General features: G+C 41.7%; 1 protein-coding gene across 5 annotated transcripts in view; it reads left to right on the top strand.

The window, feature by feature from the left end:
- LOC122563237 (neuron navigator 1) overlaps positions 1 to 16,059 on the top strand; it is a 653,551-nt gene that overhangs the window by 490,727 nt on the left and 146,765 nt on the right. For all 5 annotated transcript variants that reach the window (XM_087973627.1, XM_087973629.1, XM_087973628.1 and 2 more), the window contains one exon: positions 13,878 to 14,172. In XM_087973627.1, coding sequence (XP_087829753.1) covers positions 13,878 to 14,172 — 295 coding nt within the window. The remainder of the gene's footprint in view (positions 1 to 13,877; positions 14,173 to 16,059) is intronic.

Genomic DNA, 16,059 nt, shown 5'->3' on the forward strand with positions numbered 1-16,059 from the left:
ATGTCTGTGAAGTGCTTTAAGCTGTCTGGTTCTAATGAAAGATGGTATAAATATGCAGCTTCTGTAATGGAAGGATTTGCCACCCTTATGCAAAGAGATTACACAATGTATTGATACGTGGAGAGGCGGAGTGTCCTGATCAATCTTACATTGTTAGTCTAGGTATAGCAAGTGATTAGTAAGGTAAATGGAACATTGAAATTTATTGCAGGAGAAATGAAAAATACGTCAGAAATTTATTGCTGTTGTATGGGCCCTGAGTGAGACTGTACTTGGAGTACCATGTACGTTTTTTTTTGTGTTCCTTTCTCTTTGAAATAATTTTGTTCGAAGTTCCGAGAAAGTTCACTTGACTAATACGAGGTAAGAACTTTTCTGATGGAGAAAGGATGAGCAGATCGGGCCTATATCCACTGGATGTTGTGTGAGCTGTCTATTTGATTAGCTGACACCATCCATCCTCTGGAAGGAATCTGCAAGGCATGTTTGGTAAGAGAAGAAAACCTCATGGTAGTTTAACAAGAAGACACTCTTGTCTAAACAAAATATGATTTATTGCAGGATAGCAGCTATGTACAAGTTATATCACTTTCATAGATACCATTCCAGAATCTAAAGGTGAGAGCTAAATGTTGAGAGCCACCTTGATCCTGCCTGTCTGTATGACTTTATCATAGTGGATGCTGCTTAAAACATATCTGTGTATTACTTCTTTTCAATGCTTATACCTTTACACAACAGATTCTGTAGAAATCTTGTAGGGGGGAACGGGACAAAGGAAATAGAGAATTTTCTTCTTAGCTATTGTTGGGTGGAATTCTGTTCTACAGAAAGCAACGGAAACTGTGTCATTGAATTTATTCAAAACAGAATTAGATTTTTTTAATGACCGTGGAGTCAAGAGTTGCGGGAAACATAGGAAAGTGGATTTCAAACAACAGCCAGAACAACCTTTATCTTATTGGTTTTCAGAACAGGCTCAAGGGACTAAATCTCCCAAATGTTGCATTTCAGAGGAGGCCATTCAACCCATCCTGTCTGCACCTGCATGCCAAGTAAGCGTTACGACTAAGTCCTAGACTCTCACTTTCCCAGTAACACTGCACACTGCTTTTGAAATGATCCAACTAACAGACACTTGAATCATTCATTTAAACCAGCCTCCACCATATGTCTGGGCTGTACATTCCTGACACTATCTACTCATTGTGTTAAAAACATTTTATTTCACATTGCATTTGTTTCTTATGCAAATGAATCATATCTGTGCCTTCTCATTTTTGAGTGGAAACAATTTCTAATAATCATGATTTTTGAAAACTTGTATTCAGTATCTTCTTATCCTCTCCTCTCGAAGAAAAACCATCCCAGCTCCTCCAAAATATCCTCTAACTTTTCCCACTTCTCACTGGTAAACCTGTAATGTGTTCTTTCCAATCCATTCACACCCTTCCTCACCTGTGATGTCCAGAACTGTACACAGTACTGTAGCTAAGGATTAACATGTACAAGTTAAATATAACCTCCTTGGTGCCCCTATTAGATGATTATATTTATGATCAGATTCCTGAAGAAGGGCTTATGCCCGAAACGTCGATTCTCCTGTTCCCTGGATGCTGCCTGACCTGCCGCGCTTTTCCAGCAACATATTTTCAGCTCTGATCTCCAGCATCTGCAGACCTCACTTTCTCCTCATGTTAATCCTCAGCTAGAGTACAGTTCTGGACATCACATGTGAGGAAGGGTGTGAATGGATCGGAAAGAACACATTACAGGTTTACCAGTGTGAAGTGGGAAAAGCCCATGATACCAAATGCTTTAATAACTGCCCTTTCAAACTTCCCTGATGCATTTAATGCCTCATGCATGAACACACATCCAGGTATTTCCTCTTGCACACCCTTTTTTAGAGTGGTACTCTTTATAACGTAACTAGATGTTCTTTCTGCAATAATGTATCACTTCCTACTCTCCTCTGCATTGAACTTCATCTGTTATCTACTTGCCCATTCCGCCAACTCGCGGTCACCTCCTCCTACTGCCCTCTTGACCATGACCCCACCTCCCACCACCAAACCATCATCTCCAGGACCATCCATAACCTCATCACCTCAGGGGATCTCCCATCCACCGCCTCTAACCTCATAGTCCCACAACCCCGCACTGCCCGTTTCTACCTTCTACCCAAAATCCACAAACCTGACTGCCCTGGTCGACCCATTGTCTCAGCCTGCTCCTGCCCCACCAAACTCATCTCTGCATACTTCGACACGGTCCTGTCCCCCTTAGTCCAAGAACTCCCCACCTACGTTCGGGACACCACCCACACCCTCCACCTCTTCCATGATTTTCACTTCCCCGGTCCCCAACGCCTTATCTTCACCATGGACATCCAGTCCCTATACACCTCCATCCCCCATCACGAAGGACTCAAAGCCCTCCGCTTCTTCCTTTCCCACCGTACCAACCAGTACCCTTCCACTGACACCCTCCTTCGACTGACTGAACTGGTCCTCACTCTGAACAACTTCTCTTTCCAATCCTTCCACTTCCTCCAAACCAAATGAGTAGCCATGGGCACCCGCATGGGCCCCAGCAATGCCTGCCTCTTCGTAGGATATGTGGAACAGTCCATCTTCCACAGCTACACTGGCACCACCTCCCACCTTTTCCTTCGCTATATCGATGACTGTATCGGCGCTGCCGCGTGCTCTCACGAGGAGGTTGAACAGTTCATCCACTTTACCAACACCTTCTACCCCGACCTCAAATTTACCTGGACCGTCTCAGATTCCTCCCTCCCTTCCTAGATCTCTCCATTTCCAACTCGGGCGACCGAATCAACATGGACATTTAATATAAACCAACCGACTCCCGCAGCTACCTAGACTACACCTCCTCCCACCCTGCCCCCTGTAAAAACGCCATCCCATATTCCCAATTCCTTCGTCTCCGCCGCATCTGCTCCCAGGAGGACCAGTTCCAATACTGAACAACCCAGATGGCCTTCTTCTTCAAAGACCGCAATTTCGCCCCAGACGTGATCGACGATGCTCTCCACCGCATCTCCTCCACTTCCCGCTCCTCCGCCTTTGAGCCCCGCCCCTCCAATCGCCACCAGGACAGAACCTCACTGGTCCTCATCTACCACCCCACCAACCTCCATATACGTCGTCATTTCCGCCACCTCCAAATGGACCCCACCACCAGGGATATATTTCCCTCCCCGCACCTATCAGCGTTCTAAAAAGACCACTCCCTCCGTGACTCCCTCGTCAGGTCCAGACCCCCCACCAACCCAACTTCCACTCCTGGCACCTTCCCCTGCAACCTCAAGAAATGCAAAACTTGCGCCCACACCTCCCCCCTTACTTCCCTCCAAGGCCCCAAGGGATCCTTCCATATCCGCCACAAATTCACCTGCACCTCCACACACGTCATTTACTGCATCCGCTGCACCCGATGTGGCCTCCTCTATATTGCGGAGACAGGCCGCCTACTTGCGGAACGTTTCGGAGAACACCTCTGGGACACCCGGACCAACCAACCCAACCACCCCGTGGCTCAACACTTCAACTTCCCCTCCCAAGGACATGCAGGTCCTTGAACTCCTCCATTGCCAGACCATAGCAACACGACAGCTGGAAGAAGAGCTCCTCACCTTCCGCCTAGGAACCCTCCAACCACAAGGCATGAACTCCGATTTCTCCCAGTTTCCTCATTTCCCCTCTCCCTACCTTGTCTCAGTCCCAACCCTCGAACTCAGCACCACCTTCCTAACCAGCAATCTTCTTCCTGACCTCTCCGCCCCCACTCCCACTCCGGCCTATTACCCTCACCTTATCACCCTCCCCTAACCTCCTTCCACCTATCGCTTTTCCAAAGCCCCTCCCCCAAGTCCCTCCTCCCTACCTTTTATCTTAGCCTGCTTGGCACGCTTTCCTCATTCCTGAGGAAGGGCTCATGCCCGAAACGCCGATTCTCCTGCTCCTTGGATGCTGCCTGACCTGCTGCGCTTTTCCAGCAACACATTTTCAGCATTCCACCAACTTTGTCAGTTAAAGTTCTACACTATCTTCCTCACAATTTTCCAGGTTTATATTGAGTGCAAACTTTGAAATTCTCTCCTACATAACAAAGTCTAGATAATTAATGGCAGTGCTGAGAAGAGAGATGACCCAGAGGATTCAAGACATGGTACAGGGAGTTATCTAGATTGCTACCTTTGGACGTCCTTTTATTTTTATGAATTCATGGGATTTTGATGGTGGACTAACATTTATTGCCCATCCTTAATAGTCCTTGAGATGTTGGTGGTGATGAGCTGCCTTTTGGACTGCTGGTTTAGATAGATCCAGAGTGAAGTTAGAAATGGAGTTCCAGGATTTTTATCCAACAACATTGAATTAATGGCATTATGTTTCCAAGTCAGGATGGTGAGTGGCCCGGAGGGAAGCTCCCAAGTGGCATGTTCATCTTTGCAGCCCTTATCTTTCTAGGTGGTAGTGGTTGTGGGTTTGGAAGATGCTGTATAAGGTGCCTTGATGAATTTCTGCAATGAATCTTGTCAATGGTACACACTGCTACTGAGTGTCGATGGTGGGGATTGTGAAAGTGTGAATGTGATACCATTCAATTCAGCTACTTTGCATTGGATGGCACCAGTTGCTTGTTTTTGGAGTTGCACTCATCAAGGCAAGTGGGGAAATATTCCATCACACTCCTGACTTGTAACTTGTAGATAGCAGAAAGGTTTTGAGGAGTTGAGAGGTGAATGGCTTACTGCAGGGTTCCTAGTTTCTGAACTGATTTTGTAGGTACTGTATTTATATAGCTCAATCAATTTCTGGTCAATGGCACTCTCCCAGGATGTTGAATTTGGGGCGGATTGAATATCGAGTGGCAATGGTTAGGATCTCGTATCAAGAAAGTTCTTTGCCTCGCAATTAGGTACCATAAATATTCCTTGGCACCAATCCTCGCAAACCTGAATATTGTCCCAGCCTGGTTACATCTGGACATAGTCTACTTCGGTTATCTGCAGCGTTGCAAATAGTGTTGAACACTGCAAAAATCATGAAACATCCCCATTTCTGATATTATGATTAAGGACAGATCGTTGTTGAAGCAGCTGAAGATGATATTGCATAGGACATTATCCTGAGGCACGGAGGGTGCTTGTTCAGAAGTCCCTACCCTTGAGCCAGAAGGCCTGAGTTTAAGTCCCACCTGCTCCGAACATTTTGGTTCGGAAAATGACCTGAGGAATGCCTGCAAACTTGTTCTGGAGCTGAAATGACTGACCTCCAACAGTGAAAACCATCTTCCTTTGTTCCTGGTATGATTCCAACCAGCAAAGAATTTTCTCTTGATTCACATTGACTCCAGTTTTGCTTGGGATCATTGATGCCATGCACGGTCCAATATGGCTTTGATGTCAATGACCATCACTCTCCCCTTCCCTCCAGAATTCAGCTCTTTTGACCATGTTTGAACCAAGACTACAATGAGGCCAGGAATTGAGTGACCATGGCAGAATCCAAGCTGGGTGTCAGTGAGCAGGTTATTGCATTGGAAGTGCTGTTTGATAACACTATTGATACCACCTTCCATCACTTTACTGATCAAGAGTAGATTTGATGAGATGGTAATTGGCAGGGTTTGATTTGTCCTGATTTATGTGTATAAGACATAGCTGGGAAATTTTTCATGTGGCCAGGTAGATTTCAGTGTTGTGTTATAGTTGTACTGGAACAGCTTGGCTTGGACATGGCAAGTTCAGGACTGCATGTATTTAGTATTAGATTAGATTACTTACAGTGTGGAAACAGCCCTTCGGCCCAACAAGTCCACACCGACCCTCGAAGAACAACCCACCCAGACCCATTCCCTTGCATTTACCCCTTCATCTAACACTACTGGCAATTTAGCATGGCCAATTCACCTAACCTGCACATCTTTGGACTGTGGGAGGAAACTGGAGCACCCGGAGGGAACCCACACAGACGCGGGGAGAATGTGCAAACTCCACACAGACAGTTGCCCGAGGTGGGAATTGAACCCGGGTCTTTGGCGCTGTGAGGCAGCAGTGCTAACCACTGTGCCACTGTGCTGCCGTATTGTTGTTGAAAATGTCATCAAAGCCATAGCCTTGAGTGAATTGAATTGGCTGAAGACTGGCATCTGTGATGTTTGGGACCTCCAGAACTTCTGACTGAAGTTTGTTGCAAATGCTTTGGCCTTATCTTTTGTACTGATGTGCTGGGCTCCCAATCATTGAAGCTTCTATAACATTTATAACATCATAAGATATAGGAGCAGAATTTGGCCATTCGGCCCATCGAGTCTGCACTGCCATTCGATCTTGGCTAATATACCCTCGCCCCCATTTTCCTCCCTTCTCTCCATATCCCTTCAACCCATTACCAATTAAAAATTTATCTAACTCCTTAAATTTATTCACTGTCCCAGCATCCACTGCACTTTGCGGTAGTGAATTCCACAGGTTCAAATACCTTTTGAGAGAAGTAGTTGCTCCTCAAATCTATTTTAAATTTGCTTCCCCTTATCCTAAGACTATGACCTCTCACCCTAGAATGCCCCACAAGAGGAAGCATCTGATCCACGTCTACTTTATCCACACCTTTTATCATCTTGAATATTCAATTAGATCTACCCTCATTCTTCTAAAGTCCCGAGAGTATAGGCATAAAGTGTTCAATCTCTCTTCATATGACAAACCCTTCATCATTTGTAGAGTTTCCTGCCCTAGTGAGTTTAGTAAATGACCCCGCAATTCACGATTGGATGTGGTAGGATTGCAAAGCTTAGATCTGATCTACTGGTTGTGAAATAGCTCATCATTTCTATTATCTGCTGCTGATTTTGCTTTGCAAGCTTTGTGTCAGTCAGTCCTGTGTTGTAACCTCATGGGGTTAATGCCTCATGCTGCTCCTGGTATGCCCTCCTGCACTCTTCTTTGAACCAGGGTTGATCCCCTGGTTCGATGATAATAATAGAGTGGGAGATATGCCAGCCATAAGGTTGCAGATTATGCCCAGTCTTGAGTTGCTAGATCTGGTCAATGTCTGTCCAGTTAAGCCCATTGAGAGTGCCACACAACACATTGGAGAGTGTCCTTAATAATTCAACAGAACTTTGTCTCCACAAGGGCTGTGCAATGTTTATTCCTAGTGATTCAGTCATGGACAAATGCATGCAGATTGAGGATGATGTTTTACCCCCTCCTGTTAGTTCCCGCATCAGCTGTGGCAGACCTAATATAACAGGCAAATCCCTTCAGATTCAAACTACGAGGTCAGCAGTGTTGCTGCTGAGCCCCTCTTGGTGATGAACATTGAACATTGAATTTTCCCAACCAGAGTACATTCTGTGCCCTTGCCATTCCCTGTGTTTTCTCCAAGTGGTGTTCAACATGGAGTAATGATTCACCAGCTGAGGCACGGTACTAGTGGTTATCACTTTCAGATGGTGGCACTGTCACTGGACGTTAATCCAGATTACCCGGCTAATGTTCCAGGGACGTGGGTTTGGATCCCAGCACAGCAGCTGGTGGAATTCTGAGACCCCAAAAAATGTCTGGAATGGAAAACAAATGCTAACCTAAGAGTGGGCTTTAAGGGCTGAATGACATTAGACTTATCCCGTTTTCTGTGTTTCTCATAGTACCCATATAACCACTGGTGTAAAAACCCTAGTTCACTAATGTATTTTAGGGAATGAAATCACCTATCCTTCCTTGGTCCCGCCTATGTGTCACTCCAAACTCTCAGCCATATGGTTGAATCTAAGCTGCATTCTGGGCAATTAGGAATGGGTGATAAATGCTGGATTAGCCAGGGACACCCACATCCTAGCAGCAGACCAGGGGAGCAATTCTTCAAGCAGGCTTTGAGGCCCATCTGCCCTTTTCATGGCCACAGTTGTGTTGCATGCTCCCTAGATTTCTCTGTGTCTGTCCCTCTCAGTTGTTTGATGCGTAAAGGGGTAGAGAATTGTGTTTTTCATCATCTTTTCCCTCATTGAGCTGGCAGTAAAAATCAGGAAGATGCACCCTGATATTGTTTAAATGTAATTTGAGCAGATGTGTGACACAGTACAAAATTAAATTATACTGCTTAATTATGTTGAAGATTCTTTTAGAGAGCAAGAATCTCTATTTAAAATATGATAGAGAGGTCTCAATCAGCTGTTGTGCCACTGTGGTTAAGCATATCCTTGTCTGGTGATGGGATAGCATTAACCTCTGCATTCACGTCTGCAAGATAGAACATATGATACTGTTGGTGAAATGTACAGTATGATGATGGACAATATGGATAGCATCCATGACAATTATGTTCACAATATGCTGACTCTAGTCCATTTGTTCTCCTTTTAAAATCTTTGGTCAAAACAGATGATAACAGTGAATTTTGGGAGAGAGATGTAATAATTAGATATTGCAATTTAAAATAAGTGGTCACAGTCTCTTTTTGTTAAGTTACATTCTCTGCGGATTGAATGGCAGCAGCATCTGCCAACTTTATCCCAAAAAGCATAATTTTAAATTAGAGACCGCGTGCAAGTCATAATCCTTAATAAATTAAGGAAAACCCTCATTCTGTCCTTTTTTAAAGGCAAAATCTTTTGAATTAACAAAAAATAGTGAGTGCAGCAACCACATCAGTTTTACTATTCATTGAACTGGTTGTCCTTCCAAAGCTGCTCCTACCCATGGAGAAGCAAAAAGGCAAACTTGCTTTTGGTTCACAATTGATTTAACCTGTTTTGGTAAGAGATTATTTTAATTGCAGAGTATTTTTTCAGAATATCGAAGGTTAGAAAACTACAGATTCCAGATAGATATGACTTCTTGGAAGTTTCACAACAATTAATCTTTTGTATTCAAGAGGCAATGTATGTAAAGTTGACTTATAGCTAACAATATCCGTAAGAACTGACCACAGATCAGTATTTATCATTTGTGGAAGATGCAAATTTTGCATACAATGAGATGGTCGTGTACTGCCTGTACTTCAGAACTTGCAAACTTTAAAAGGGCATTTGTAGAATATTGATCTAGTAGATTGAAAAACATTTTTATGCTCACTTGTGTGTTTTGTCTTTTGTGGTTCTATTTAATACTTCACCTGTTAGTTATAAAGATTCTCATAACATATGTTTGTTTAGAATGTACACTTTAGGATATTGATAAATCAATGGAATGTCAATCACCAAACTAGGCAAGGACAGCAGATTTCTTCTCCAAAAGGACATCAGCAAGTCAACGTGGTAGGGTTGGAAAAAGGGATGGTGTGGGGAGGACCCTTTGGCCAATAGCTCCATATCCATATCAGCCACTCTGCACTCCAAAGTTGACTCATACAAGTGCACCATACCAACCAAGGTTGTTCTTTAAAAAATAGGTTCTTATTTTCAAATCTGAAATAGGTGTCATGATAGTGGTAAAACATGGACTATTGATTTTTTTTAATCATTGGGATTTAATTACTTGGGACTCCTGTGGATCAAATTAAATACACAGGTTAACTGTTTTGTGAAACCAGTGCAATAAAGGAAGTCATCTGAGCTTAAATTAGCATTTTTACCAAGATTTAAAACGAGTAAAAAAAAAACCTGTATCTCCTAATTTGATTTACACCTCTATGATAAGGTTCACATATTGGAGATGAAAGACATCCCCTACAGTTATCAAGCTTGAAATTAATGAAACAAGACATTGAAATACACAACCAGTACACCGTCAAGGTGCGGTTTCTGACAGTTTGAGAGATTTAACTTATGTAAAAATAAAAACTGGGTCCTTGTACTTGATGTGATAACATAAATATTACCAAATCAGATAAAGATGTTGAAGGCAGTACACAAAACTGAACTCAAGCAAGTTTATTTTCTCATCATGTCCTAATATTTCAATTTTAAACTAATTCACCCAATATTTTTGCACAAATGGCACAATATGTTTAGGAACCTGCAATCTAGAAAGCTTTTCAGTGTTGAAGATGATGATGCTTCAGCCATGAAGCTGCATTTTAATAAACAGAAAATTCAGGACAGGTCACTTAAGGACTTTGTTCTAAATCCTTTTTTTTAAAAGAAGCACTTAAAAGATCAGAAATAATATTTTGCATAAAGACAAAGCACAATGTTGAGAGAATCCTGCAAAGGTCCTGGCAAAAGAAACCTTGGGTGAAAAGTTAAAACATGATTGGTACTGTTGTGGGAGATCTGTTTGAACACAATTTAATGGAGAAGCTTAAACTTTTGAGCGTTTTTTTTTGTAGGTACTTGCACAACTAACTGTATCCCAGCAACCAGGATTGTTTTAAGTTGTATTTTTTTGTGACTTATTTAAGTGTATTTGGCAGCAGTAGTTGAGGAATTGCCCAGACACTTGTGTATGTTCCATCTTTGAAGGTTTTTTCAGCTTGCACGATGCAGAAAGCATTTTTGTTTCCCAAATTGTGCATTTTGTAGAACACCATCTCTCCCTTTCTGAAATGAAAGGATGATAAAAATATGAGTTAATCTGTTTTGTTTTGAAATTATATTCTCAAACTTTCCACACAATTCAAATTTGCAAAATTGATATTTGGCAATCAAGACTCAAAACATTATCAAGCACATTGCTGAGACTTTAGTCAAGTTTAATCTGAGTTTAATAAGGCATAATAAAGTCAACCATATTTGTAAATTTTGGAAATTGTTAGTTTTGTTTCTTGCACATGCCAAACCTACATGTTTACCAGTAAAATATTTCTCATGGAACATCATTAATTGTAAAAGGATAGATCATAGTTGTGGAAAATATAACAGAATCTGATTCAATGCATTATACATGTTAGTCATTTCTTTTTCCCTGGAAATCTGACCAAGCAAACTGTCCTCATCCCATTTCAAAGTGGTTAGTCTCAGCAACAAAAAGGAGAATGTGACTTCAGTGTTAGTGGTCAATTTTATCCCTTTGTTTATTATCCAAGGTATCTAGGTGTGACCTTTTCAATATTGAATACTGAATGTTAAGCTAACGTTATATTCTTACTCCCAATTATATGGAGAAGGTAAAAATGTCAGTGCATGACATCAAGACATGACAAGAAGTCAGTTGTCAATGTTATATATTTCTTTCATTTGCATACTAACTATTCGATCAAATATATTTGGTTACAGTAGTTATGTGAAAGATCTGAAGTACAGTAACAACGTAGACTTGCAGATTATCCATTCATCTTCTGGGACCTCATGCAAACCTTAGTCTGGCTGATGTAATGCAAGTGTGCTCTATGGAGTTTTAAACACATTAAATATTCTCAAATCAATTATACATGGGCTTGTTTGCTGACTGAACAAATGTAAATATTCTTCATTGCAAATACAAAATACTGCACTCTGAAAATCCGAAATAAAAACAGACAAAGCTGGAAATGTGAAGCAAGTGAAGCAGCAGCTGTGGTGAGAGGAACAATGTTCATCTTTCTTTTTGATAACCTTTCTCCAAGAAGCTATGGTTGTGCTCCTCCTTAGCAATAAAAAGATTGAGAAGAGTTTAATCAGGATGTTTTGATTTTGGTCTGTTTGCGGGAAGGTATTGACGACGCTATCCAGTCTCCACTATTATCAGAGAGTACATTGGAAAATCTAATCCCATTGTTCTGAGGGTCAATAATCTGCTGGACACACTTTCCTCATTCCTGAAGAAGGGCTTATGCCCGAAACGTCGATTCTCCTGTTCCCTGGATGCTGCCTGACCTGCTGCGCTTTTCCAGCAAAACATTTTCAGCTCTGATCTCCAGCATCTGCAGACCTCACTTTCTCCTCCAATAACCAGGATACACTGGTTTAAGATGAATATATGAGACACAGATGGGAACTTTTTTTTTTAAAAGGTCTTAGAAGCTGTACAATCCTCTTCCTGAAATGATACTGGATAATGAATCTTTAAATATTTTTAATGGACAGGTAGATTGTCTTTCATCCCCTTGGTAATTAAGAATCTGTTGGAGATATTCAGGATGGTCGAAGTTAAAATCAGACCAGCCATGATCTTATTGAATGATGGAACAGACTCAAAGATCAAAGTGACCTACTTTTGTTCCTTGTCAGTATGAATGACCAAAGAATCAAGGTATACAGGAATTCTTTTTACTCAATGAATGATTCAGATCTAGAATGCAGAAACTATTGTCGAGCATACTCAATAATAGTTTTCATAAGGTAAATGGAGGAGCCAGCTTGGAATTAAACCCTTCTTTTCCCAGAGTCATCACAAAAGTTAGACATTTTATCAAGTTTGCAAAGTTTCCTGACTTTCAGACCCAGGTTAATAGAAAACATGAACCATGTTTATATACTGAACAAGAATTACTGTTTTTCAAGTAATTAGCTACAGGTAAGCCATCAGGATAAAACACTACATAATAACACTGAAACCCCCTTATCTATCTTTCTCTCTCCCTCCCCACCCCTTTCTCTCTCCCCCTCCCTCTCTCCCCTCCCCTCTCTTTTTCCTTCCCCTCTCTTTTTCCCTCCCCTCCTCTCTCTCTGTCTCACTGCATGCACACAGACCATCAGACAAGGGACATACGTTGTTGGATAGATGGAAACACTGGACAGGAGTTTGTTAGTCTGTGTTCCAAGTTCTGTTTTCAGCTGAACCTTTTGTCTCTTTGGCTGGTCAGCACAAATGCTTCAGTCCTCTTTCACCATATGCTTCTACTACATGATAAATGGCACAAGGTGGCTGGTTCACTTTTTTTTCAATAAAGTCTCTAACTTATCAGTTAAAAGTCACAGCTCATAATAACAGTTGAAGGAAACATAAACAAGTTCTCTTCAGGTTATGCAGAGAACGCAGGCCACTCCCAAGCTGAGGAAAACTGACCATGTGTTTTTCCGTCTCTGCTCTCTGTAATTTTGTCATTGATAACTGGTCACTTGTTCACAGACCAATGAACTTCTTTTTGCCAGCCAGTGCTTCGTCCACACACCCTGCCTCAGACCCAAATTGTCTGCAACTCAAACTTCAATGACTGCCTGTTCGGACAGTTCTATATATGATGTTTGCTATGGAAGTCTAGTTACTTGCTTTCAAAACAATCAGTATCCTTTCAAATACCGGTTTACAATGCCGCTTTCTCATTTCTGGCTATTGGGTTTTTTTCAAAAAGGCATGGTCCTTGCAAATCTTTTCTGCTAATTATTGTCAGGCTGTGGTGCAGTGGAACTGACAGCGAAACAGCACAGATGTGCTGGACCAAAAGCTTCCGACTCTGTTGTAACTGTTCTAAGACTTAAAATTGGACTCTCAACAAACTGATCTGGGGTATAATTGCACTTAGCTGTTGCAACTGAAGAAAGGATAATAAGTCAATTTTATCAGACAGTTATGTCTATTTTCATAACCTTTAGCCTGGCTCCATACCACATGAGAATTTCATAAATCCTGAACCAGATGACTTGATTGAATCTTGTTTAAATCAGATATTGTATTTAAGACCATAAGATGTCGGAGCAGATATAGGCCATTCACCCATTGAGCCTTCTCTGCCATTCAATGAGATCATGACTGACCTAATCATCCTTAACTCCTCTTTCCCTCTAATTCATTTCTGACTAATTAACAATCTGTCTGTCTCCACCGCAATAGACTTAACAATGCAGCCTTGACAGCCCTCTGCTGTAAGGACTTCCTCTGACAGTGACAACACCTCAATTTGTTAATAGTTGGTACATAATTTACATAACAGAATTTAGCTTTAACACTTGTTACAATGTTGACTTTATAGCTGTGAATGGTTGGATTTTCACTTTTGTGCTGAACACTTGTTGACTGATCAGTATAAATTACTTTGCAGCTCCGAACTGATGCAGAAAAGCGTTCCATGGTTGAGAGTGGTCTGACCTGGTACAGTGGTTCTGAAAGTAAAGGCCCGAAAAAGTCTGAGGGTGGCTATGATGCCAGCAATCTTAAGATGGATCAAAACACAAAGTGGAGACGTATCCGCACTGAGTCAGCAGAAGAAACGACAAAAGGAGAACTAAAGAAACAGCAATCCACTGGACAAACCAGTTCACTGAAAAAGGGTGCAGCACCAGTTGGAGTAACTTCACCAATGACCAGTTCAGGAGCAGGCTCTCTGAAAGTTGCTGGTAAGTACCAAGAATAGTTTTCAAAAAGAAAACATATCCTTGCATTACTGGAAACCTAGCAAAATATTTTAAGTATCTGAATAAAACTATGTTTCAGTGCTTGCACTAATAACCCCAAACTATTTGAAGATAACAATCTGGTAGATAAGCATCTTAATGCTGTATCTGCTTTTTAAAATGATGTTCTTCTAATTTGAAGTCACCTTAGCATTGAGTTGCTGTAATCATCATTTATTGTCAAGTAGGTGAAACTGTATCTGACGTGTTTGCTTCATTACTAGTTTCTTCCATCTTTTCTAGAAAATCTGTGACTTTATAATATACTTTACAAGGCATAATTATATATTTTAATATAAAGTCCGGAATATCACCTTGCTAAATCACAACTCTATACTTTGTACATTACTATGCCAGCATTCAGTCTGAAATGTTCTGTTGATTGTTACTTACTTTTGAATCAAAAAATCATTTCAAATTTAGGAATTTCTTGCACAATGTACTGAGGTCCTTGTGAATGAACAAATGCAAGTTGTTCTAAGTACAGCACATCACCACATCTTAGCAATAGTTGTGCTCAGACCTAATGGACAGCATTTGAAGCAAATGCATAGAAGTGTGGAGTTGATAACATCGGAATCAGCTCTCCACCCTCTTATTTTCTGAATATCACACCTTGCTCAAGGAATAGACCATTTATCTACAAGTCTCAGCTAGACTTGGATAAGGTATGCGCTCATAATTCAGTTTGAAAAGTGTGGCCTCAGCATAACCTAAACTGCAATACTGATGGTTAAGTATTCCACTGGTCAAACTGTCTTATTTGAGATGACAGAAATGTTAAACTCAGTCCCGCTTTAACTATTTATGTAGATGTGAAAGACTTCATTAGTTTCTTCTGTTTGTTCATGTGATGTGAATGTTACTGGAAAGGCTAATTCTTATTGTCAACCCCCAATACCCCCTGACAAAATGGTGGTAATCTGCTGCCTTGAACATTGCAATCCAGATAATGTAGGTACATCCACCGTGTTATAAGATAGGAATTCCAGGATTTTGACCCAATGATGTTAAAGAAACGGAGAAATTTTCAAGTCAGGTTGGTGTGTGAGTTGGAGGGGTTCCAATATATCTGAATCCCTTAATCTCCTTTGTGGTAGAGGTTGTGGGTTTGGAAGATGCTGTTGAAAACGCCTTGGTGAATTGTTGCAGTGTGAGCTGTAGTCTCTAATATGTCAGTGGTGAGGGAAGTGAATGCTAAAGGTGGTGAATGGAGAATGGATAATCAAGTAGGCTGCATCCTTGTGAGCATTATTGGTGCTGCATTCATCCAGGCAAAATGGGAAATAATCCATTATTTAAGGGCGGCATGGTGGCTGAGTGGTTAGCACTGCTGCCTCACAGCACCAGGGTCCCAGGTTCAATTCCAGCCTTGGGCGACTGTGTGTGGAGTTTGCACATTCTCCCCATGTCTGCGTGGGATTCCTCCGGGTGCTCCGGTTTCCTCCCACAGTCCAAAGATATGCAGGTCAGGTGAATTGGCCAAGTTAAATTGCCCATAGTGTTCGGTGCATTAGTCAGAGGGAAATGGGTCTGAGTGGGTTACTCTTTGGAGGGTCAGTGTGGGCTTGTTGGACCAAAGGGCCTGTGTCCACACTGTAGGGAATCTAATCTAATCCTGGCATGTGCCTAATAGGTAGAAGAAAGCTTTGGGGGAATCCAGAGTTGAATTACTAGCCTCAGTTGCTGTTTTTTTTTTCCTGTTGGTGTTAAAGCTGGCCATTTTCAGTAAATTTTAATGTGGGACCCTGACCCGTAGCAACCAGGACAGATGGTGTGTTTCTAGCAGATCCCATATGATGAGATCATATCCCAATCAGACCCAAGTTA

This window comes from Chiloscyllium plagiosum, unplaced genomic scaffold (assembly GCF_037043375.1).
Source record: "Chiloscyllium plagiosum isolate Xiang-an unplaced genomic scaffold, Cpla_swu_hap1 HiC_scaffold_26, whole genome shotgun sequence".
Lineage (NCBI taxonomy): Eukaryota > Metazoa > Chordata > Chondrichthyes > Orectolobiformes > Hemiscylliidae > Chiloscyllium > Chiloscyllium plagiosum.